Genomic DNA, 26386 nt, shown 5'->3' on the forward strand with positions numbered 1-26386 from the left:
TATCACCAAACCCCGTCCACCTCAACCCCAACCCCGAAAAGAGGCATTCAATTTTTATTTAAATTTTATTTGATATGCCATTGATATTTTTTTAATTATTATTATTATTTGAAACTCGATTTTGCATGTCACTATAAAGTTATATAAGCCTTGCTTGTTCAATATTCAATGCAAAACTTGTTTGGGTCCCTATTAAAAGGTTAATTTGTTCAAGCTCGGCCTGAGGCTTTGTTCAGTTTTAAATTTTGGCCCACTCTGTATTTGAGTTTGACACCCCTGTATTAGTGGGTTTCAGTAGGCAGTTAATTTCTATTGCAGTAAAATGATGTCATTATACAAATGGTAATGAATGAATATTAAGAGTATAAGAGAGCACTTGTAATCCTTCCATTCATCTAACAGCCTCCATCAGCGCCATCATTGATTTGTGGGGGAGAAAAAAAAATGAAGAGAAAAAGATAGAAAAGTGAGGAAGATTGGATGCACCCCCCGACCATATTGCTGAAAGTTGAATTGTGCAAAAAGTGCAGCTGAGGCCTTTAATTGCAAGAGACGGCAGCCATGGCAGCGTGAGGAGGAGGAGGAAGAGAGGAGGAAGAGAGGAGGAGGAAGAGGAGGAGGCTTTTTTTTCTGGAGGTGGTGGTGTATAAATAGTCAGCTCTCCAAAACACAACAGCAGGAGTGATCTCACCTCCACTCCTTCACACGCGGAGGGTCCACGCCGGGATTGGTTTCTTTTTCTTTCTTTTTTTTTTTTTATTAACACAAACTAAGTCAAAGCGGAGGAGGACGTCCGGACGTGTCTGCGCCCACCGACAAGGACAAGAAGAAGAAGAAGAAGAAGAAGAGGAAAGAAGAGGGGTATAGCGGGTCTCGCCGCCATGGAAGAGTTGACGGCGTTCGTGTCCAAGTCGTTCGAGGCGAAGAGCAAGGAGAGCAGCAAGGAGGCCATCACTTACCGGGAAGTTCTGGAGAGCGGCTTGGCGCGGGCACGCGAGCTGGCCAGCCCCGAGCAGGGCGTGCACGACTTCACCGAGGGCGCGCACTGCCCGCTGCACGTGTTCAAGGAGCACGTGCACGAGCTGGACAAGGACAAACTCAAGGACTTTAGCGTCACGAGACCCACGGAAGGTAACCCCCGTCAATCCCTCCAAAAACATTTTTTTTAATTATTTTTTAACATATTATACTTTTTTTTTTTAATGCTGAACATGTACAACTGCTAAAATCCGCATTCTGTCACCCAAATACTACAAAACAAGAGTCCTCTGTGCGTTAAAATTAAAAACGTGAAGACAACCTAATTATTATTTTTAACTACATTATTTCTGGACATAACAAATAACCTTAAATATGGCAACACTAAATGGTCCCTAGTGTGTCTGTCTATCTGTGTTGGCCGGGCGACTTGTCCAGGGTGTACACTGCCTTCCGCCCGATTGTAGCTAAAATAGGCGCCAGCGGCCCCCCACCCCCCCCCCCCCCCCCCCCACCCCGCCACCCCAAAAGGCAATAAGCGGTAAAAAAATGGATGGACGGATCATTATTTTAAATATGTTGTAGTATTTTCACACAAATTATTTTGGGGGGCAATGAAAATATTATTTTCGGAAAAATGCTACAAATGATTATTTTAGGTGTTAAATCAATTAAATTGAAAAAAAAAAGTTATTTCCAGACATTATTTTTAAAAAAAAGGTAATTCAAACAATAAAATAATGTTATTTCCAGACAAACTGTTTTTATAATGGTAATTTAAACATTTATTTCCAGACACATTTTAATGGTAATTTAAACAATAAAATAATGCTATTTAAAATTTGAATTAAAAAAATTAAAATTGTTATTTCCAGACAAATGCTACAAATTATTATTTTGTAAGGTTTACAACAATGAAATGATGTTTCCACACAGATTATTATTTTTAGGGCAATTTAAACAATACAATAACGTTGTTTGCAGACAAATGCTACAAATTCATCTTTTACAAGGTAATGTAATAATATTTCCACACATATGATTATTTTAAACAATGAAATAATGTCATTTCCGGACAAATGCTACAAATTCATCTTTTAGAGGGTATCAGGACAAAGAGACATTTCCACACATGATTACTTATATGGTAATTTAAACAACAAAATAATGTTATTTCCAAATAAATGCTACAAATTATTATTTTACAAGGTTTTAAAACAATGAAACATTTCCACACATATATTTGATTATTTTTTAAACAAAAACTATGTTATTTCCAGATAAATGCTACAAATTATTATTTTAAAAGGTATTAAAACAACGAAATATTTCCACACATATGATTATTTCTAAACAACAATAGTATTTTCAGACAAATGGTACAAATTATTCTTTTAAAAGGCATATAAACAATAAAATAATACTTCCAGACGTATATGTTACAAACGATTATTTTTACTGTATTTCAAACAATAAAATAATGTTATTTCCAGACAGAGATTTTTTAGAATTAATCATTTGGAATTAATCATTAATTATGAATGTTATTATACTTGCACTCATATGTTTCCAGGCACAAAAGCAACATCTTGAACTTTCAACTCTACAAATATAATACATTTCCAAACATAAAAAAGTAATATTTTCCGTTTTCTCAAATGTACCCAATATCGTCCTTTGAAATACAAAACATATGTCACTCAGCTATAGAGAAGCAACAAAATGATGTTTATTTATTTTGTTTTTTGATTTATTTCCTATAGAATAGAATGTAATAGAATAGAATAGAAATAACTTTATTGATTCAGCACCACAGTTCGCTCACAATAAACAATAAACACTTAAGTATTTTTTTACATGTGAATAATATTAAATACAGTCTATTATACAGCATTATTCACATGTAAATAATATAAATACAGTCTGAAATTTTATATCGTTTTAAAATGGACTTTTGGTGATATTGTTTGGCATGTTATTAAGCTTTTAGAAAATGTTTTATCAAGCACAATGTGCAAAAAAAACTGCAGGTGCAAAAATAAAATCCTTCAGGTAATTTTTTCCCCCCCTTCATTTTTAATATGATTATTAAAAAAAATTAGTTTGCTTCCATAATGACATTGAATTTGCCAATGATTCCGATGTATGTTGCACACACACACATTCTCTCTCTCTCTCTCTCACACACACACACACACACACACACACACGCAGGGGGTACAACTGACCTTGTGCTCCGTGCAGGCATCTACGAGTGCAGCAAGGACAAGAAGGAGGAGGTGAAGTCCGAGGACGAGGACGCTCAGAGCAAGCTGAAGCAGCGCCGAAGTCGCACCAACTTCACGCTGGAACAACTCAACGAGCTGGAAAGACTCTTCGACGAGACCCACTACCCTGACGCCTTCATGCGGGAGGAACTCAGCCAGCGCCTCGGTCTCTCCGAGGCCCGCGTCCAGGTGGGTCCCGGACCGCTTGGGGCCTGCTTTCTGGGTCCCTATAGGTGGAGAAGGTGCTGATAATTGGCATGAAGCTGGACTAAATAAGGCTCAGAGTGACACCTCTTGTCAAAACAAACGTTCGTAAATAAATAGACCAAAAAAAAAAAAAACATCAAATGAAAGAAAAATATTATCCATCCATTATATACATATTTAATAATTTCATACATGGCATACTTTAATTCAACAAATTATTTTCAAACAGACACAGTTTGGTATTTGGCACTTTTAAAAAAGGTTATCTGTATTTAATGATAAAAAAAAAAATACCGTGAGATATGTAATATGAAGAAAAACGAACATTAATTGTGCCCAATAATAAGTGGTCTTGTTAACGAACACGAACGCATCGTTATCTGCAATTAAATGCGAGTGATGGGATTTAATCAAGTCAAGTCAAGTCAGCTTTATTTGTCAATTTCTTTACATGTAAAGACATACAAAGGAATCGAAATTTTGTTTCGCAATCTCCCATGCGTGGACAAAAAGAAAAGAAAACACAACAGTAAAGTGCAACGTAAATATGTCTACCTACTGAAATGACAATTTATATAGTTCCTGTTGTTCTTAATCGGAGCGTTGCGTTCACGTGCAGCAGGGAAACGTGTGTTTATTTTATTCGCTGTGTGTGTGTTGTGCTGTCAATGCGTCGTGTAATTGAAAGTTATGAGCAGACTCTCTAATTCACTTATAGATGTCAGTGTGTGTGAGTGTGTGTGAGTGTGTGTGTGTGTGTGTGTGTGTGTGTGTGTGTGTGTGTGTGTGTGTGCGCGCGCTGCTAAATTAAATGTCATTATTCACTGTCTCCTGTCAAAAAAAAAAAAAAAGATTTGGCGTTTGTGAAAAAGCATCGTCGGTAATGAAGATCTAACTTACACTATAGACACTTTTATCTTACAACTGCGCATCATCATAATAAAATTGATTAAAAAAAAAAAATAATTCTACGCACTATTATGGTGTTGTCCGACTCCCTCCCACTGACTTCATCATACTACCAATCATCATCAACACTGTGAGTCCTGTGAAGTCCAAACAATCCCTATTTTGTCATCAGTGAGATTATAATCATTGAAAAGGACTCTGATATAAATATTGTGCACCTCAAAAGGAGCCTGATGATGAGCATTAATGGCCTGACAACAATCACATGTACAGTTTCATATTTTCATGAACATGTAGTTGCACATAATGTAAACAACGTCTAGCACATTTACACACTATATACTCATTTTTTGTATATATTTGTATAGAAATATTTTGTCTTTTTCATTTGTTTATTTACAGAAGCCTTTTGGTTGCATTGAACATGTTTTTTTTTACATTTATGCAACTAAATAATGAACACATAAAGTTAAACCCCAACTTATATATTTGGGAAAAAAAACTAAATAATAATATGCAATGTTAATAAAGTAACAAACTAATACACAGTGCACTTTTTCGCACTTTAAACACATTTTTCGCACATATTTCACATGTTCAGTCATCCCTCGTTTATTGCTATTAATTGGTCGTGGCAAATTAACTTCTGAAAGTAGGAATTATTAATCATGAACTGAATATTTTTATAGTTGATGAATAATATAAACGTGTAAATGTGTTGTTTTTTAATATGAAAATCCTCCAGACATGATGTAAGCAGGGCCCCACCCGGACCTATAAGTAGAGATCACCAACCCTGGATTAGAAGTGCTAAATGTTAAATATAAAAAGAGGCGCTACATGTGGAAATTTACAGCAAAATTATTCCTAGCCGCTTCCTGCTCTGTCACTGATAAATACATAGCCATCAGTGCGAGTCTTGAAAGGCTTTGAATTCTGAATTGTTTATAAATCAAGTCTTCATGTTGTTGACATTAATATTTTGCACCAAATTAACAATCACCTGAACGATTTATTTCCAACAAATTGGTTTTAGTATAAAAAAATGCATCAAATTAAATCCATCCATCCATTTTCTACCGCTTATTCCCTTTTGGGGTCACTGGCGCCTATTTCAGCTACAATCGGGCGGAAGGCGGGGTACACCCTGGACAAGTCGCCCCCTCATCACAGGGCCAACACAGATAGACAGACAACATTCACACTCACACACTAGGGCCAATTTAGTGTTGCCAATCAACCTATCCCCAGGTGCATGTCTTTGGAAGTGGGAGGAAGCCAGAGGGAACCCACGCATTCACGGGGAGAACATGCAAACTCCACATAGAAAGATCCCGAGCCCGGGATTGAACCCAGGACTGCAGGAGCTTCGTATTGTGAGGCAGACGCACAAACCCCTCTCCCACCGTGAAGCCCATCAAATTAAATATGAGTTTGATTAAATAAGTGTAGACAAAATTCACAAAAATAAAAAAATAGAAAAAACATTAATGAGGGATGGCTCTAAATACAATTTTGCTTAGGGCCCTAATTTAGCCTGTGGAGGCCCTGGAAATAACACCCTTTTATTTAATCCACATTAGTAATGCTGCCTGAGGCTGAGCCAATCAGTGGCCGTGATACTGAGCAGCCAACTCTGGTTGGGTCTCATCTGGTGGCCAACACTCCTGTAGTTTTCATGTTTTGACTTCATTTAACCTTTTTTTAGGCTTCATTTAGGCCGCCCCAGAACAGAATGTTTAATTACTTTGACACTCATTTTATTTTCTATGCTTTTTGGGCTTGATATTTTTTCCTGATTTGAGGTTTAACTCCTCGAACACTGTCACGCCTGTATATGCTTGAATCATTTTCCTGCATATGTTTGAGGAAGGCTTAGTTATCCATGCACCTTTATTGCTATCCATCCATCCATTTTCTACAGCTTATTCCCTTTGGGGTCGCTGGTGCCTATCTCGGTGTAACCCTTTATTGCTATGTTATTACAAACGATGACCTAAGTATCTAATGTTGTGCTATTTTTAAATTGCAGGTTTGGTTTCAAAACAGAAGAGCTAAATGTCGGAAACAAGAAAACCAGATGCACAAAGGTAAACGTGGCTTTTTCTACTATTATTTGTTTGTGTTTATTTTTGTTAAAAAGCAAACAATTCTTCTCACACAACAACAACTGTCTGGCGGCCTGACAGACATCTTTCCCTTCTCTCCAGGGGTCATCCTGGGCAGCGGCAGCCACCTGGACGCCTGCAGGGTGGCGCCCTACGTCAACATGGGGGCCCTCCGCATGCCCTTCCAGCAGGTAAGCCCCTGACTCTCACTCATGGGGGTGGGGTGGGGTGTGTGGACTCCCCTGCAAGACTTCCATGGGAGTGAAATGATGACTCAGCAGTATCTTAGTGCGTCCGCGCTGCAAAGCGATGCACCTTTCACCCCTCCCTCCGCTCCTCCTCGTCCTTCATTTGCAGCAGCGCTCACTTCCTCGCTCTTAAAGCCTCCGCCTGCTATGTTGTGACATAGCCGCGGCCTAATTAGGCCAACGGGGCGGCGTGAGGCGTGTACACATGAAAGAGACGATGAAAGCCGGGGAGGCAGGAGGGAGGGGTGTTAAAAAAAGGAAAAAAGAAAAAAGGGAGCCCGGCCCTGATGGATATTCAGGTTGAGCTGGCAGGAGTGTGAGGCCTGCATGCTGAGAGATGAGTGCAGCTTTCAAACAGGTAGCCTCAAATACACACTACTACTACTATAGTAGTACACAAATAATACTTTTTTTTGCACATACAAACTCATCTGTGGCTGTCACTTTATATTGAGAGTACAAGCAATACAAAACTACAATAAATAGAGAGGGCCGCAGTTACAAGAGCCCTTGAGGGGCCGGACATCAAAATGTGGACGTTTCTTTAGAAAGGGCCTCCGCGGGTTATATTCCTTTGAGAGATACTTAATTGCAAAATAAACACATCTGCGTTCACACTGAACTGTCAATAAAGTCATTGTTCTGCCCTCGCGACTCCTTTGCAGCGTGTGCGGCCCGACAGATAGTTAGTTTTTCTTCCTCGGTTTTATGTCTTCCTTTATTTAGGTTTGTAAGACAGAAAATATAAACACTGCACGAGTGTAACTTCCATTGTGTATTTTACACAAATAACATCCATTGTGTATATTACAGCAATAATGTCCATTGTGTATTTTACACAAATTACATCCAACGTGTATATTACACCTAATGTCCATTGTGTATGTTACACAAATAACATCGATTGTGTATTGTACATAAATAATGTCCAATGTGTATTTTGCACAAATTATATCCATTGTGTATTTTACATAAATGACGTCCATTGTGTATTCTACACAAACGTCCATTGTGCATTTTACATCAATAATGTCCATTGTGTATTTCACACAAATAACGTCCATTGTGTATTTTACATAATGTCCATTGTGTATTTCACATACAAAACGTACATTGTGTATTTTTACATAACGCCCATTTTGTATTTTACACAAATAATGCCCATCGTGTATTCTACACGAACAACGTCCATTGTGCATTTTACATAAATAATGTCCATTTTGTATTTTACATAATGTCAATTGTGTATTTTACATACATAACGTACATTGTGTATTTTTACATTAATAACACCCCTTGTGTATTTAACACAAATAATGTCCATTGTGTATTCTACACAAACAATGTCCATTGTGCATTTCACATCATTTCCATTGTGTATTTCACACAAATAATGTCCATTGTGTATTTCACACAAATAACGTCCATTGTGTATTTTATATAATGTCCAATGTGTATTTCACATACAAAACGTACATTGTGTATTTTTACATAAATAACGGCTATTGTGTATTTCACACAAATAATGCCCATCGAGTATTCTTCACAATTTATGTCCATTGTGTATTTTACATAAATAATATCCATTGTGTATTTCACACAAATAACGTCCATTGTGTATTTTACATAATGTCCATTGTGTATTTCACATACATAACGTACATTGTGTATTTTGCCATTAATATCCCCCTTGTGTATTTAACACAAAAAATGTCCATTGTGTATTCTACACAAACAACGTCCATTGTGCATTTCAAATAATGTCCATTGTGTATTTCACACAAATAACATCTGTTGTGTATTTTACATAATGTCCATTGTGTATTTCACATTCAAAACGTACATTGTGTATTTCTACATAAATAACGCCCATTGTGTATTTTACACAAATAATGTCCATTGTGTATTTTACACAAATAATGTCCATTGTGTATTTCACATTCATAATGTACATTGTGTATTTTTACATTAATAACACCCCTTGTGTATTTTACATAAATGATGTCCATTGTGCATTTTACATAAATAATATCCATTGTGTATTTCACACAAATAATGTCCATTGTATATTTCACACAAATAACGTCCATTGTGTATTTTACATAATGTACATTGTGTATTTCACATACAAAACGTACATTGTGTATTTTTACATAAATAACGCCCATTGTGTATTTTACACAAATAACGTCCATTGTGTATTTTACATAATGTCCATTGTGTATTTCACATACATAACGTACATTGTGTATTTTTACATTAATAACACCCATTGTGTATTTAAAACAAATAATATCCATTGTGTATTCTACACAAACAACATCAATTGTGCATTTCACACAAATAATGTCCATTGTGTATTTCCCACAAATAACGTCCATTGTGTATTTTACATAATGTCCATTGTGTATTTCACATACAAAACGTACATTGTGTATTTTTACATTAATATTTTACACAAATAATGTCCATTGTGCATTTTACATAAATAATGTCCATTGTGTATGTCACACAAATAACATCAATTGTGTATTTCACACTAACGTCAATTGTGTATTTCACACTAACGTCCATTGTGTATTTCACACTAACGTCCATTGTGTATTTCACATACATAACACACGTTGTGTATTTCACACAAATAGCGTCAATTGTGTATTTCACACTAATAACGTCTACTGTGTATTTTACATACATAATGTACATTGTGTATTTTACACAAATAACGTCCATAGTGTATGTTACATAAATACAAAAGGTTTAGTGTTTCAGCACTACATGTATTCAACAGTTTGGATCGGCAGAGTTAAACAGCCAAAAATAACACGGACACGAATACAAAAGACATCGCAAAGTGAGCAATTTCATACTTTGTTGTCCAGTTGTTGTTAAAAGTCAGATTTTTGCGATATATTTTGAATATTTTTAGGGTCAATAGTCTCATCTTCTTCTACTCACCCCACTACCACTGCTGCTGCTCACTGCTCCCCTCACCTCCCAAGGGGGGATCAAGGGTGATGGGTCAAATGCAGAGAATAATTTCACCACACCTAGTGTGTGCGTGTGTGTGTGTGTTTGTGTGACAATCATTAGTACTTGAACTTGAACATGTGCTTCGCTGTTGCCCCCTGTGGGGTGTTGGAAGTACTGCATACATGATCAACCCTGTTTTGAATGGTTTCATCAAACTAATTTGGGTGATGTTCGGCGGACCAAATTGAAAACTTTGGTGGGCCGGAGCTGGAACACAGGCCACCAGTTGAATAGACGTGCTATGAATAGTAGGGCTGTGACTCTTTGGGCACCACATGATTCCATTCTTGGAGGTAAGGATTCAATTAAGAATTAATTTTCGATTCAAAATCTATACTTAAATCTATACTATGATTAACTACATTCCTCCTTAAAATAGAAACAGCTCTGAGTTTGGGTTTTTTTCAACGAAAACTGGTTTTGTTTGATAAAATTCTCCCTAAATAATTAATAAAGTCAAATACAAATAAGGCAACAAGACAAGTATCCTCTTTTCTAAAGTAAATGTGTACAGCAGATAGTCACATTCATTTTCATAGAGGGCCACATTGCAGTAATGGCTGCTTTCAGAGGGACGCTTTTTTAAAATTAATTGACAATATGTTACCTGTGATTAATCATGATTATTCCAAATGTATATGCATTTGATTATAAGTTTTTTTATTATGTATAACTTGCTTTAAAATCATTAATAAAGGTGACAAGCAGATATTTTGCTATTTGTTTTCATCTCACAAAAATAGTTTTGCAATACAGTATATAATAATATAATTGGCATCATGCGATAATATTTAAGTTTAAAAATGCTTTTTTTTTCTGTCAAAATTGAGAGAGAGAACTCATTTAGTTAAAAACAAATACAAATAAAAGTATTTTATTGAAACTCATAGAATTATGTGGCGAGTCAGAACTGGCCCCCGGGCCTTGACTTTGACACCTGTGATCTACATCAATAATACGATTGGCTGGACAGGACAGACTGAATAAAAAACATACATATTTTTCATTTTTTTAAAAACACATTTAGAATGGGGTTTTTTGACACTTCCGTTTTTGTTTGATTTATCTTCAAGTTGTATTGCACGTAAAAAATGATGTCCGAACAGCCCCTTTAATACCGTGCTTCTTAAATAGTGCAAAAAACCCTCTCTTGATAGATACAGACAACAAAAATAAACATTAACATCAGGGGGGCGTGAACAATTTTTGATGAGATAAAATTATTGAGAACCACTGCATCATATGGTCACATACTGGAAATAGAATTTATCTGTTCCAGTGTCAAACTGTGGCCGTCTTGGACGCCAATATTTTGGTACCGGTACCTAAATGTATTTCAATACTTTTCGGTATTTTTCTAAATAAAGGGGACCACACAAAATTGTGTTATTGGCTTTATTTTAATTAAACATTTTGTTGTACATTAAACATGTTTCTTATTGCAAGTTGTCCTGAAATATTAAAGTGAACATACAAGACAACTTGTCTTTTATTAGTAAGTAAACAAACAAAGGCTCCTAATTAGTCTGCTGATGTATGCAGTAACATATTGTGTCATTTATCTACCTATTATTTTGTGAAGTGAAGTGAATTATATTTATATAGCGATTTTCTCAAGTGACTCAAAACGATTTACATAGTGAAACCCAATATCTAAGTTGCATTTAAACCAGTGTGGGTGGCACTGGGAGCAGGTGGGTAAAGTGTCTTGCCCAAAGACACAACGGCAGTGACTAGGAATGGCGGAAGCGGGAATCGAACCTGCAACCCTCAAGTTGCTGGCACGGCCACTCTATCAACCGAGCTGTGCCGCCCAACAATATAAGGGAATAACTGTAAAAAGGATTACTTTTTCATTTATTGTTAAAATCTGTTTACTTTCTCTTTTAACATGTTCTATCTACACTTCTGTTCAAATGTAATAATCACTTATTCTTCTGTTGTTTGATACTTTACATTAGTTTTGGATGATCCCACAAATTTGGGTATCGATCGGATACCAAGTAATTACAGGATCATACATTGGTCATATTCAAAGTCCTCAGGTGTCCAGGGACATATTCCCTGAGTTTATAAACATAATATGGATTTTGTTGTGATGCCAAAAATATCAATGTAATCGTAGTAGTATCAACTAGATACACTCTTGTACTTGGTATCAATACAGTGGACGTCGGTGTAGATCCACCAATGGCATTTGTTTACGTTGTAATGCCGGTTAGCTACGGTGTGTAGTGAAGCATGTTTTAGCTATTCCTCGTCCTCCAGTGATAATTGTACATGTAAGAAACTTACTTTGTCACTATGGAAGCGAGGATTAGTGATTTAGAAGTAGCTAAAAGACTGCCGACTGCGGATGGATGTTAGGCGCTAACTAGCTAGCCAAGTCTTAAAGCACCTCTTCCCGTGGTATAACTTCACCTTTATCGTCAGTTTTTAGGCCAAAATGCGTCCGTCTCCCTTTTCTGTCTACACACTGTCTGCTTGTAAGTACTCTGTGTGTGTGTGCGCTGCCGAACATGCTCCTTTGCTTGTAAACTAGCAATGACACGACGTGACAATAACAGGGGGGGGTGTCCGTTAATTTTTAGAGGTGGTATAGTACCGAAAATGATTCATTAGTATCGCGGTACGATTCTAATACTGGTATACCGTACAACCCTACTTGCAACTTGTACAAGCAATGAAGATTTTAATAACTTTCTGTTGTGGAATAATAAGAAAGCTAGAAAAAAAACTAAACGTAGATATTTTGCAGTCACATAAAAAGATGTTTCGACTTTTGTGTTCTTGGCAACTTGTGAGGAATTTTATGTTGAAAAGTTGGGAATGCAAATGTTCTGTTTCAGCGTCAAGCTGTGGCCGCCATACAACTTCTACCGACTAAACACGCAATGTTTTAAGTAACAAAGAAAATTCTATACAAGATGCGTCGCATTTGAAAAAAGTTTCAGATTTTTACGGCCAAATTATGTGCAGTCATATAACCAGGACATGAATAAACATTCACTTCAGGGGGGGGCGTGAAAAAAGTATGACCCCGAACAGCCACGTTAATGCAGTGCTTCTTAAATAGCGTTGGAACTAAAAGTGATCTGTTCCAGGGTCAAACTGTGGCCCACATGCAACTTCTATTGACTGCACAAGCAATGAAGTCTTTTAACTGGAGGACGGCATGGCGAAGTTGGGAGAGTGGCCGTGTCAGCAATCTGAGGGTTACTGGTTCAATCTCCACCTTCTACCATCCTTGTTGTGTCCTTGGGCAAGACACTTCACCCTTGCTCCTGGTGAGTCCTGGTTAGCGCCTTGCATGGCAGCTCCCTCTAAATGTGTGTGAATGTATGGGTGAATGTGGAAATACTGTCAAAGCGCTTTGGGCTCCTTAAAAAGGGGTAGACAAGCGCTACACAATACCATTTTACCATTTAATCGCTTGTGGTTCTATGGTTATCATCACATGTCACTGCTTCACTTCTGTCACAGGCAGGAATCCAGAGGGAAAAGTGAAACAAGTCATCGTGCATGTTTTTGTGTGACTTTTGAGGAATATATATATATATATATATATATATATATATATATATATATATATATATATATATATATATATATATATATATATATATATATATTAGTCAGTTTAAGGTCACATGTTAAGTTTTCTATGGTTATCATCACTCTTTTTTCCATTGTACTTCTATAAAGGCAAAAGTCAAAAACAGGCAGTCACTCACGAAGGTTTAAATGCATGTTTTTGTGTGACTTTTGAGGAATAGTTTTAGCAGCTTTTGGGTCATTTGTCTTCCTCGAATAATGCAACTTATAACTGTGTTGTACTGAGCAGCCAGGACAGAGCATGTGTGTTGCCATGTTGTGATCAATTGAAGTTCTATGGTCATTGTCACTGCTATCAGCACAATGCAGCGTTTGAAGATTGATTTTTTTGGGGGGGATATGTATTTTAAATAGGGTTGTACGGTGTACCGCTATTAGTATAGTACCGCGATAGTAACGAATCATATTCTGTACTATACCGCCTCTGAAAAGTCCGCCACCCCCTCGGCGCCCCCGTCGTAGTCACGCCATGTCATTGCTGGTTTACGAGCAGAGAAGCATGTTTGGCAGCGCACTATTACAGAGTACTTACAAGCAGACACAGTGTGTAAACAGAAAAAGGAGAACGGACGCATTTTGGCTTAAAAAGTAATGATAAAGGTGAAGTTATAACACTGAAAGACCCACAGGAAGATGTGCTTTAAGACAGGGTTAGCTAACTAGTGGCTAACGTCCATCCCCAGTCTGCAGTTTTTTAGCTACTTCTAAATCACTAATCCTCGCCTCCATGGCGACAAATAAAGTAAGTTTCTTACAAGTACCATTATCACTGGGGGTCGAGGAACTCACTGGCGTCAAAATGTAAACAAACGCCATAGGTGGATCTACACCTGACATCCACTGTAATGATACCAAGTAAAGTAACGTATCTAGTCATTACTACTATGATTGTGTTGATATTTTTTTATCATCACAACATCTTCTTTCGTTTTGTTTTTAATGTATATTATGTTTATGGGCTTCACGGTGGAAGAGGGGTTAGTGCGTCTGCCTCACAATACGAAGGTCCTGCAGTCCTTGGTTCAAATCCAGGCTCGGGATCTTTCTGTGTGGAGTTTGCATGTTCTCCCCGTGAATGCGTGGGTTCCCTCTGGGTACTCCGGCTTCCTCCCACTTCCAAAGACATGCACCTGGGGATAGGTTGATTGGCAACACTAAATTGGCCCTACTGTGTGAATGTGAGTGTGAATATTGTCTGTCTATCTGTGTTGGGCCTGTGATGAGGTGGCGACTTCTCCAGGGTGTACCCTGCCTTCCGCCCGATTGTAGCTGAGATAGGCGTCAGCGCCCCCCGTCACCCCAAAAAGGGAATAAGCGGTAGAAAATGGATGGATTATGTTTATGAACTCAGGAAATATATCCCTGGACACATGGAGACTTTGAATATGACCAATGTATGATCCTGTAACAACTTGGTATCGGATCGATTCCTAAATTTGTGGTATCATCCAAAACTAATGTAAAGTATTAAACAACGGAAGAATAAGTGAATATTACATTTTAACAGAAGTGTAGATAGAACATGTTAAAAAAGAATTTAAAAGAGATATTAACAGTTAATGAACAAGTAAATTAATAATTAATTTTCTACAACTTGTCCTGTATAATTTTAACAAAATAATAGGTAGATAAAAGATACAATATGTTACTGCATATGTCAGCAGACTAATTAGGAACCTTTCTTTGCTTACTTACTAATAAAAGACAAGTTGTCTTGTATGTTCACTATTTTATTTAAGGACAAACTTGCAATAAGAAACATGTGATTGATGTACCCTAAGATTTTTTGTTAAAATAAAGCCAATAATGACATTTTTTGTGGTCCCCTTTATTTAGAAAAGTACTGAAAAGTATCTGTACCGGTACAAAAATATTCGTATTGGGACAAACACTAATTTCTACGATGAGGTAGCGACTTGTCCAGGGTGTACCCCGCCTACCGCCCGAATGCAGCTGAGATAGGTTCCAGCAATCCCCCACCACCCCAAAAGGGACACGCGGTAAAAAATGGATGGATGGACAAGGCAAATTTGTAAATAACAGAACTAGAATGAATCCGTTCCGGGGTAAAACTCCCTCCATTGTAATCCCTTTAAGTGTACAAACAAAGGTCTTCCGATCATACAAGTCTTTGAACTAAGACTTCATGGCAAACATGTCCTTTAATAGTTTTCATATTACAGCTGTCATTACGCTTGTTTGGCCTTGTGTCGCTATGGCAACACAAACTCAGAACATCGTCCAACTTCACTTTCATTTTCATCTTTTTGCACGCACACGCACACACACGCACACACACACACACACACACACACACACACACACACACACACACACACACACACACACACACACACACACACACACACACACACACACACACACACACACACGAAAAGGCATGTAGTGAAGTTTTCTTTGCTGGTATTTGGCCTGGAAAAGCAAGGCAGCAAATACTTTCTCGCTTGTTCATGCTTTTTGAGCCACATGAGAAATGGCAAGGCTCGGCTCGTCTTCTTTCTGCTCCTCTGAAGTCGGCGCACGCTTAATTTTCACCTCCTGCTTTTACAAAATAATTGGCCAGAATGTGAAAATTGATACGGCTTCTTTCTTGCTTTCTCTCGCCGCCGCGTTTGACTCAGGAATATGTCTGGATAAATATTTATAACTCCAAATAGCAGCGTATCTTTTCAGTGCAAAATTGTTTATTCATGCAATGGAATACATCATCAGGATAACAAGGTTCCAAAAGGTCATAAGCGCCTCCGACTGAATTCAACAAATGTGTTGCGGGCCTGAGAAGACTTTGATTGGGCAACACTGTGTTGGGGGCGGGACTTAGGAAACACAGCAGCTTGGGGGAGGTAACGATTAATGGCGTCACAATCAAAGTCCCTTTCTTACCGGCCGCACAAGTCATGATTATACGCCTTTTAGTGGGGATAAAAAGCTGACCCGGCAATTTTCCGGCTTTAGGGGAAGTAACCCTTTTTTAACTCCTGTAAAAGTCAGGCTCTTGCAACCGTTAGGAGGGGATAATAAAGCAGAATTTTCCAGTTTTGAGGATAGTCGCCTTTTTTTACCGTCTGTAAAAGTCAGGATTTTTGTCAGGACAATACAGTTTACTGCAAAAAATGTTCAGCCTCTGGGAGCAGTAGCAATTTTCTAACTTCCTGTAGGCAATGAGTTTTCATCATTTAAAGTGAGCACCACCCGCGACACCGAACGGGACAAGCGATAGAAAATGGATGGGTGGATAAGGTAGGATAATAAAGACGAGCTGACAATTTTCCGACTTTGTAATTTACTGTAAAATTCAGAATTTTCCAGCCTTTACCACATTTTCCCGGCCATTTTTTTTTCCCAAAGATGTTCTATCTTGAGGGAAGGATAATGAAGTTGACCCCCACATTTTCCAGCTAAGGGGATACTAGCACTTTGCTAACTTTCTGTAAGCAATGATTTTTTTATCATTTAAGGTGGGATACCAAAGATGAGCTGGCAATTTTCCAACTTTGTAACTTACTGTAAAAGTCAGAATTTTCTAGCCTTTACCACATTTTCCCGGCCTTTTCCCCCAAAGATGTTCTATCTTGAGGGGAGGATAATGAAGTTGACCCCCACATTTTCCAGCTAAGGGGATAGTACCACTTTGCTAACTTTCTGTAAGAAATGATTTTTTATCATTTAAGGTGGGGTACTTAAGACGACCTGGCAATTTTCCGACTTTGTAACTTACTGTAAAAGTCAGAATTTTCTAGCCTTTACCACATTTTCGCGGCCTTTTTTTCCAAAGATGTTCTATCTTGAGGGGAGAATAATGAATTTGACCCTAAAATTTTCCAGCTAAGGGGATAGTACCACTTTGCTAACTTTTTGTAGGCAATGATTTTTTTTTATTTAAGGTGGGATACCAAAGACGAGCTGGCAATTTTCCAACTTTGTAACTTACTATAAAAGTCAGAATTTTCCAGCCTTTAACCAAATTTTCCTGGCCTTTTTTTTCCCCCAAAGATGTTCTATCTTGAGGGGAGGATAATGAAGTTGACCCCCACATTTTCCAGCTAAGGGGATACTAGCACTTTGCTAACTTTCAATGATTTTTTATCATTTAAGGTGGGATACTTAAGACGAGCTGGCAATTTTCCGACTTTGTAACTTACTGTAATAGTCAGAATTTTCTAGCCTTTACCACATTTTCCCGGCCTTTTTTTTCCAAAAATGTTATATCTTGAGGGGAGGATAATGAATTTGACCCCAAAATTTTCCAGCTAAGGGGATAGTATCCATTTTGCTAACTTTTTGTAAGCAATTATTTTTTTAATTTAAGGTGGGATAATAAAGTTGAGCTGACAATTTACCCATTAAGGGTGAAGTAGTCTTTTTCCAACTTCCTGTAAAAGTCGGAATTTTTCACCTTTTCTGGGCGATAAATAATATGACTTGTCCATTTACCAGTTTTTGGGATGTCCCTTTTTAACTGTCTGTAAAAGTTAGGATTTTCCAACTTTTAAAAGGGGGACAATAAAGTTGACTGCCAAATGTTCTGGTTTCTGTAAGTCATGAATTTTCATCATTAAGGTGGAATAATACAGTTGACCTGGCCATTTTCCAATAATTTACAACTTGTAAAAGTCAGAATTTTCCAAACCTTTAAGGGAAGATGATACAATTATGGCCATGTTCTAGCTGTCTGTAAAAGTCAGGTATTTCCATCTTCTAGGGGGACAATAAAGTTGACTACCAAATTTTCCAGCTTTTGAAGTAGTAACATTTTTTTTAACTTCCTGTAAGTCAGAATTTTTCATCATTTAAGGTGGGATAATAAGGTTGACCCGGCAATTTTCTGGCTTTGGAGATAGGAGCCTTTTTCTTTACCTGTCTGTAAGAGTCAGGCTATTCCATCTTTTAGGGGGACAATAGAGTTGACTGCCAAATTTTCCAGCTTTGGAGAGAGTAACATTTTTTTCACTTCCTGTAAGTAAGTATTTTTCATCATTAAAGTGGGATAGTAAAGCTGACCTGGCAATTTCCCGGCTTTTCATAACTCACTGTAAATGTCCGAATTTTCCAAATTTTAAGGGGGATAACAAAGTTGACAAAGCATTTTTCTGGCTGTGGAGGAAGAAGCCATTTTCTAACAGTCTGCTAAAAGTTAGGATTGTCCAACTTTTAGGGTGTTGGCGGGTGATAAACCTGACCTGGCTATGTTCTGGCTATAAAAGTCAGGCTGTTCCATCTTTTAGGGGGACAATAAAGGTGACTGCCAAATTTTCCGGCTTTTGAGGTAGTAACACATTTTTAACTTCCTGTAAGTCCAACTTTTTCAACATTTAAGGTGGAATAATAAAGTTGACCTGGCATTTTTCTGGCTATGAGCACTGTAGCCTTTTCCAAACTGTAAAAGTCAGGATTTTTCAGCTTGATGGGGTTAAGGAAGTTGACCCCAACATTATTTCAGCTTAGGGGAGAGTAACCCTTTGCTAACTTTCTGTAAGTGGGATTTTTCATCATTTACTGTAAGGTGGGATAATAAATCAGACTCGGTAATTGTTTGGCTTTGGGGACAGGAGCCTTTTTAAGGGTCTGTAAAAGTCAGACTTTTCCATCTTTTAGGGAGACAATAAAATTGACTGATAAATTTTCCAGCTTTTGTGGTAGTAACCATTTTTTAACGTCCTGTAAGTAAACATTTTTCATAATTTAAGGTGGGATAATAAAGTTGACCCGGGAATTTTCTGGCTTTGGGGATAGGAGCCTTTTTCAACTGTTTGTAAAAATCTGTATTTTCCATCTTTTAGGGGGACAATAAAGTTGACTGCCAAATTTTCCGGCTTTTGAGTTAGTAACAAGGTTTTAACTTCCTGTAAGTCTGAATTTTTAATAATTTAAGGTGGGATAATGATGATGTCCTGGCAATTTTTGCGGCTTTGTGGGTAGTACTGTAGCCTTTTTCAAACTCTAAATGTCAGGATTTTCCAGCTTGACGGGTTTTAAGTAATTGACCCCAACATTTTCAAGCTTGGGGGGGAGGGGGGGGGGGGGGTAGTAGCCCTTTGCTAACTTACTGTAAGCAATGATTTTTCATTATTTAAGGTGGGATAATAAAGTTGAGCTGGCAATTTTCCGACTTTGTCAGAATTTTCCAAATCATTAAGGGGGATAAAATAAGTTGACCAGGCAAATTTGACGGCTTTGGGAGTAGTACTGTAGACTTGTTCTTACTGTCTGATAAAAAGTCAGGATTTTCAAACTTTGTAGATAGTAGCTTTTTTTTTAATTGTCTGTTCAAGTCAGGAGACAATAAAGTTGACCTGGAAATTTTACGATTTTTAGGGTAGTAAAAATTTTCTCACTTCCTGTAAGTCAGTATTTTTCATCATTAAAGTGGGATAGTAAAGCTGACCTGGCAATTTTTCGGTTTTTTCATAACTCACTGTAAAAGTGAGAATTTTCCAAATTTTAAGGGGGATAATAAAGTTGGCCAAACATTTTTCTGGCTGTGGAGGAAGAAGCCATTTTCTAACAGTCTATAAAAAGTTAGGATTTTGCAACTTTTAGGAGGCGGGTGGTAAACTTGACCTGGCAATGTTCTGGCTTTAAAAGTCAGGTTGTTTAATCTTTTAGGGGGAAACATATAATTGACTACCAAATTTTCCAGTGTTTCTAACTTCTTGTAAGTCAGGATTTTTCATCATTAAGGTGGGATAGTGAAGCTGACATGGCAATTTTTCGGCTTTTCCTAACTCACTGTAAAAGTGAGAATTTTCCAAATTTTAAGGGGGATAATAAAGTTGACCAAGCATTTTTCTGGCTGTGGAGGAAGAAGCCATTTTTTAACAGTCTATTAAAAGTTAGGATTTTGCAACTTTTAGGAGGCAGGCAATAAACTTGACCTGGCAATGTTCTGGCTTTAAAAGTCAGGTTGTTTAATCTTTTAGGGGGAAGAATAAAATTGACTACCAAGTTTTCCAGCATTTCTAACTTCTTGTAAGTGAGGATTTTTCATCATTTAAGTAGGGATCCTAAACCTCACCTGGCAATTTTCTGCCTTTAATAGTCAGATTGTTCCATCTTTTAGGGCGGAAAATAAATTGACTACCAAATTTTCCAGTGTTTCTAATTTCTTGTAAGTCGGGATTTTTCATCATTAACGGAGGGATAATAAAGTTGACCTGGCAATATTCTGGCTTTGGGGGTATTGTAGCCCTTTTGAAAAATACTTCATGCCTTTTTTTCCGAGTTGCTGTTCTGTACAAACAACCTAAGGTTGGGACTAAGTTGTGCCAAAAATGTTCAGTCTTCAGGGTTAGTAGCTTTCCCTTTCACAAAGCCAATAAAAGTAGTTTAGGATAAGTTGAGATGTCAATTCTCAGGCTTTCCCTTTCACAATGCTGGTAAAAACAGGCGTTTATACTGTGTTGCTATTCTCGACAAATAATAGAATGGGGATAAAAGGTGGACCCGGCAATTTTGCAGCTTAATGCCGGTAAAACGCCATACTTTGCCTGCGGTGATGTTGTTATACAGCAGCACCAACATGGACTGGTGAAGCAAAAACAACTGTGTGACTGTTTTGCACTAAATACAAGTAGTCGCCCCTTTCCAACAGCCAGTTGAAGCAAGAATACCTGGAAATTTGGAGCGGAGTTGCCCAGATTTATTTCCTGCACAACAGACAACAGAGTCCACCCGGCGATGTTCTATCTTGTGATGTAGTTACGGGACAGTGCCTGTACGCCTGCGAGGGTTAACTCCCGACACTCCCTCTGCCCTTTTGTGTTGAAAGCGATTGTCTGGCAAGTTTTATGTCATCATGTAGTTATCTGATAGCAAGATGTTTGGCAGTCTGTGTAAAACGTCTGTCCTAACATTGGCCCTGAGACGCCGAGTGGGCGTGTCAAAGCGTACAGCAATCTCCCGCTACCTGTTCCTGATGATGATGATGAAACTTGGCAGCTTGGAAATAAAGCCATGCTTCTGAAATAGTTGGCAATAATAATAATACTTGAGCGATAAACACGCCCCCAGCTAGGTGGCAGCAACGCAAGGAATATGAGGAAGCAAACAAATACAGTATAGGTCATATAGATAAATAATATCCTTAAATAGAACAAGTTATTTGTTTATAATATAAATCAAACACGCTTTATAGCCTCAATGTGTTCTGCTGCAAATTGGATCAAAACTTAGCATGCTAATGGTAACGTACTAGCATGCTAACAGCTAGCATTGTACTACGTTATAGGACTCTGAGGTGTACGGCTACAAACTTGGCTAGAAAAGTTTGCATGCTAGCAGTTAGCATGTGTCAAGTAAGTTACACGACTGAGGTGTATGACTACAAAACTGAATAGAAAAGTTAGCATGCTAATTTTCTGCATTCTGCTGGTGTTCTGTGTGACAGGCACACAAAAAGCAACACTCGGCTAAAACTCGCTTCTTTTGGTTTTTGCCCTTCCAGGTCCAAGCGCAGCTCCAGCTGGACGGCGTTGCCCACTCCCACCCGCACCTGCACCCGCACCTGGCCGCCCACGCCCCCTACCTGATGTTCCCGCCCCCTCCCTTCGGACTACCTATCGCCTCGCTGGCCGACTCGGCCTCGGCGGCGGCGGCGGTGGCGGCGGCGGCCAAGAGCAACAGCAAGAACTCCAGCATCGCCGACCTGCGACTCAAGGCAAGGAAACACGCCGAGGCTCTGGGACTCTGACCCCCGAGCGGGGGGACGCCCAACACCCCACCCTACCACCTCCACAACCACCACCACCCTCCTCCTCGCCCGATAATGGCCTCTCACACAAGACCGGGGCCTGTGACCCTCACAGCTAAAACTAAACACTGAGCGCATGAGAGAGACGAGCACAGAGAGAAGGGGGGCGTATGTTTTTTGGAGGAAGACATTTAAAAAAAAAAAAAAGAGGGGGAGGGTCAGGGGGGGTTAAATTGTCACAAAAAGAGCAGCTGCCAAAACAAACCACTTTTCCAGCGGAGCGCTAATGAAATACCAATGAAGTCACCTTCTACTTTTCGCCCCAACAGGCAGGACTTCTGCGGGGCCAGTGGCTCAGTCCACTCCAGGCACAGATCACACAGACCCGGGGACCGTACAAACACATGTGGATGTCCGTCTGAGGGCCGGCCACGGGGGTTAGAGGGACGGGAGGGGGCGGGGGGTGGGTGGGGGGGACACACGCCTTTGACGCCCACCCCTCATTGCCTCTCTGTTGGCTGTAACAAACTTGAAGAAGACGCCATGTTTGTGTGCAAGCGTGCATGGAGGCCCTCCAGCTCGTCTCTTCCCAAGGACTTTGGCGGGGACGAAATAGACAACCTCCATGACGACCCCCCACACCCCCTTCTCAGACTTTCTTCTCCCTTTTCCGTTTGCTAAAGAAGTGAAGACAGCCTTTGCACTTCAGGGTGTTTACAAGAAGCAAGATACTACTTTATTATTACGTTTTTTTTTTAAAAGGTACTAATAATAAAGCGGAGGGACATTTGATATCAGCCGAAAGAAGAAAAAAGAAAAGGATAAAGGGTATAACCGATTTTGTTTCAGTATTTGGGAAAAGAACCATGAAGGCGTCAGTCAAACTGAAAAACAAAGTGTGCAGTTTAAGTGCAATACTGTAAATAGTGAGGCAAAAAAAAAAAGAAAAGAAAAGTTAGTCCATTTTGTTTCGGTTTTCTTTGACGCTGTGTATATTTTGTTGGATTCCGGACAAACAAACAGGGTGCCATGTTTCAGGGGTGTCCAGAGTGTGACCGGGGAGACATATTTGATATTGGCAGATGTTCTGAAGATGCAATGAATTCATATTCTTAGCTTGCACTGATTTGCTACGTCACTTAGAACACAGCATGTTTTGTTCCCTTAGCTTAGGGAGCTGCCGTCCACTGCAGTGGACATTTGTGGACATGAAAAACAGGGCTATTTTTCCCCAAAATGTGCAACTCTGACCAAAGAAATAGGCCAGAAAGAAATGTCCATAGCAGTGGACGCCTGGGTTTTGCACAATAAGGATTTTCTTTACCAGAAAATGTGCAACTCTGCAGAAGGAAATAGGCCGGAAAGAAATGTCCATAGCAGTGGACGTCTGGGTTTTGCATAACAGGGCTAGTTTCTCCCGCCAAATGTGCAACTCTGACAAAAGAAATAAGCCGTAAACAAATGTCCACTGCAGTGGACGTCTGGGTTTTGCATAACATGGCTATTTTTCCCCAAATTGTGCAACTCTGACAAATGAAATAGGCCGGGAACAAATGTCCACTGCAGTGGACGTCTGGGTTTTGCATAACAGGGCTATTATTTTCTCCCAAAATGTGAAAGTCTGCCAAAAGAAATTGACCAAAAACAAATGTCCAGTGCAATGGACATTAATAGACATGAATAACAGGGTTAGTTTTTGACCAAATGGACCAAAAACAAGTGTCCACTGCAGTGGACGTTTGTGTTTTGCATAGAAAGACTATTACCCCCCTGAATTCTAAAACTCTGTTAGAAATAAAACCCAAAACAAATGTCCACTGCAATGGACATTCATGGACATGAATAACAGGGTTCGTTATCCCCCCAAAATGTGTAACTTTGAAAGAATAGACCTAAACAAATGCCCACTGCAGTGGACGCTTGTGTTTTGCATAGGACCATTTACCCCCTGAATTCCAAAATTCTGACAAAATAAATAAACCAAAAACAAATGTCCACTGCAATGGACATTTATAGATATAAATGAATAACAGGGTTAGTTTTCTCCCAAAATGTGTAACTTTGACAAAATAGACCAACACAAATGTCAACTGTAGTGGACTTGGATTTTGCATAACAAGGCTATTTTTCCCCCAGAAATGTAAAACGCTGCCAAAAAAAATAAATAGACAAATGTCCACATCAATGGACATTTATAGACATGACTAATGGGGTTAGTTTTCTCCAAAACTGTGTACGTTTGACAAAATAGACCAAAACAAATGTCCACTGCAGTGGACGTTTGTGTTTTGCATTGCAAGACGATTCCCCCCCCCCCTGAATTCTAAAACACTGTTAAAAGAAATAGACCCAAAACAAATGTCCACTGCAATGGACATTTATAGACATGACTAATGGGGTTAGTTTTCTCCCAAACTTTGTACATTTGACAAAATAGACCAAAACAAATGTCCACTGCAGTGGACGTTTGTGTTTTGCATAGCAAGACGATTTTTTTCCCCCCTGAATTCTAAAACACTGTTAAAAGAAATTGACCCAAAACAAATGTCCACTGTAATGGACATTTATAGACATGACTAATGGGGTTAGTTTTCTCCCAAACTTTGTACATTTGACAAAATAGACCAAAACAAATGTCCACTGCAGTGGACGTTTGTGTTTTGCATAGCAAGACCATTTCCATCCTGAATTCTAAAACACTGTCAAAAGAAATTGACCCAAAACAGATGTCCACTGTAATGGACATTTATAGACATGAATAAGAGGGCTATTTACCCCCCAAATGTGTAACTTTCACAAAGTAGACCAAAAAGCAAATGTCCACTGTAGTGGACGCTAGCTCGCATGTCATTTTTCAGTAAGTGACTCCCTGGGTGGGCGAGCTTTGGACACCCCTGTTGTACAGGAAGTTTTGCAGGTTTCTACAGAGAATATTAAAAGAATTGTTCATCCCAACTAAGCCAACGATTAGCTTTATCTGCATGTTGTGTGTGACACTCATCTCTCTTTTCTAATCCCCATCATCTAAACCTTTGTTTAAACTGCTGTGTTGTTTTCTATGTCCCTTTGGGAGGTCCACAAGCTCTGCCCACTTTCTGTTACTCACCCTCATTTTTACCGTGTCTCCATTTTTTAAATTAAACATATGCGTGTTTTATTTATTACTATTTTGTCTGAAAGTTTATGAAGTAAGAATTTTTTTTTTCTTTTTACATTGTTTTGTATGTTTTTGAAGTTTTGTTTTGTTTCCTAAAGTGGGAAAGGAAAGAAGGAAGAAAAAAAAAACAAAGAAGAGAAATGTAGCGTGTCCAAGTTTACAAATGTTTCAGGGATGGTTTGAATTTTTATCGAGGTTTCCGTGGAATTTGTTGTAGCCACGCTTATCATTTCAGGCATGCTTAAACATCAACCATCGTAACGGTTTGTTTGTTTGGCCCTTCAAGACCCCTACCCCCCATCCCCTTTTTGAAGTCACAAAACATGAATGTACATCTTGTACAAGTAAACTATCAATAAAGTTATAAATATTTGTACATCAGTGTACTTCTTTCTGTGGTGCGGGCTATGAACTCCAGATGCTGCCAGCTCTGGGACGGACCCCTAAATTGCTGGTCCCGCCCTCCAAAGCGTGCTTGGTATGGGGACTGATAACTGCCAACTTTATGCAAACTCAGCTTTCGCCGTGGTCAAACATATGCTGGCGATGTGTTGCTTCCAATTCTTTGACTTTGTAGATTATTTCCAGTCATTCTATTTGTGTCTATTACGCAACTGGTGGTAGAAGCCTCTTTCATTTTTATTCCTGCTCGTGCAAGACGAGATTTATCAATAACCTGCGACCGCCTGAATAAAGTGACTTGTCTACATTTCTCGTGTGCATGCGTAGATTATTTTGAGTCTATTTGTTTCTATGTAGCAAGGGGGTGGTTATCATTAGAGGTGAGAGGAGTGATAGCATTCATTATTCTGTGACACAAGTACAGAGTGTGCTTGAGCGTACAGTCAGTGGGGTTTGACTTTGGGGATTATTTTGAATGTTTTCATTCATAAAGAGTCAAGAAAAGTGGCAGTTATTAACATTACATGGTAGGAGCAATTGCATAAATCCAATGACACGTATGAAGTGTGTGTGCATGTGCAAGGACGAGCAGAGCTGTGGGTTTTGATATCTACAAAACCCAAAACCAGTGAAGTTGGCAGGTTTTGTAAACGGTAAATCAAAACAGAATACAAGGATTTGCTAATCCTTTTCAACTTATATTCAATTGAATAGACTGCAAAGACAAGATATTTAATGTTGGAACTGGAAAA

General features: G+C 38.6%; 1 protein-coding gene across 2 annotated transcripts; it reads left to right on the plus strand.

The window, feature by feature from the left end:
• Window positions 1-689: 689 nt before the first annotated feature.
• Window positions 690-25608, plus strand: shox (shox homeobox). 2 transcript variants are annotated; one of them, XM_061879731.1, is made up of 6 exons: window positions 690-1131; window positions 3223-3434; window positions 6394-6451; window positions 6551-6660; window positions 21830-22042; window positions 22405-25608. In XM_061879731.1, exons 1-6 carry the CDS (start codon window positions 882-884, stop codon window positions 22495-22497), a joined length of 936 nt encoding a protein of 311 aa, XP_061735715.1. In that variant the 5' UTR covers window positions 690-881; the 3' UTR covers window positions 22498-25608. The 2 variants fall into 2 exon arrangements, with proteins under 2 accessions (XP_061735715.1, XP_061735716.1); XM_061879732.1 differs by having other exon boundaries at window positions 6572-6660.
• The last annotated feature ends 778 nt before the right edge of the window (window positions 25609-26386 follow it).

The sequence above is a fragment of the Nerophis ophidion genome, linkage group LG19, assembly GCF_033978795.1.
Source record: "Nerophis ophidion isolate RoL-2023_Sa linkage group LG19, RoL_Noph_v1.0, whole genome shotgun sequence".
NCBI classification, from domain to species: Eukaryota; Metazoa; Chordata; class Actinopteri; order Syngnathiformes; family Syngnathidae; genus Nerophis; species Nerophis ophidion.

Coding starts and splice junctions, on each gene's coding strand:
- shox (XM_061879731.1), top strand. CDS start 882: ATGGAAGAGTTGACGGCGTTCGTGTCCAAGTCGTTCGAGGCGAAGAGC. Junction 6,452..6,550: donor AGAAAACCAGATGCACAAAG/GTAAACGTGGCT, acceptor GCGGCCTGACAG/ACATCTTTCCCTTCTCTCCA. Junction 22,043..22,404: donor TCGCCGACCTGCGACTCAAG/GCAAGGAAACAC, acceptor TCGCCCCAACAG/GCAGGACTTCTGCGGGGCCA.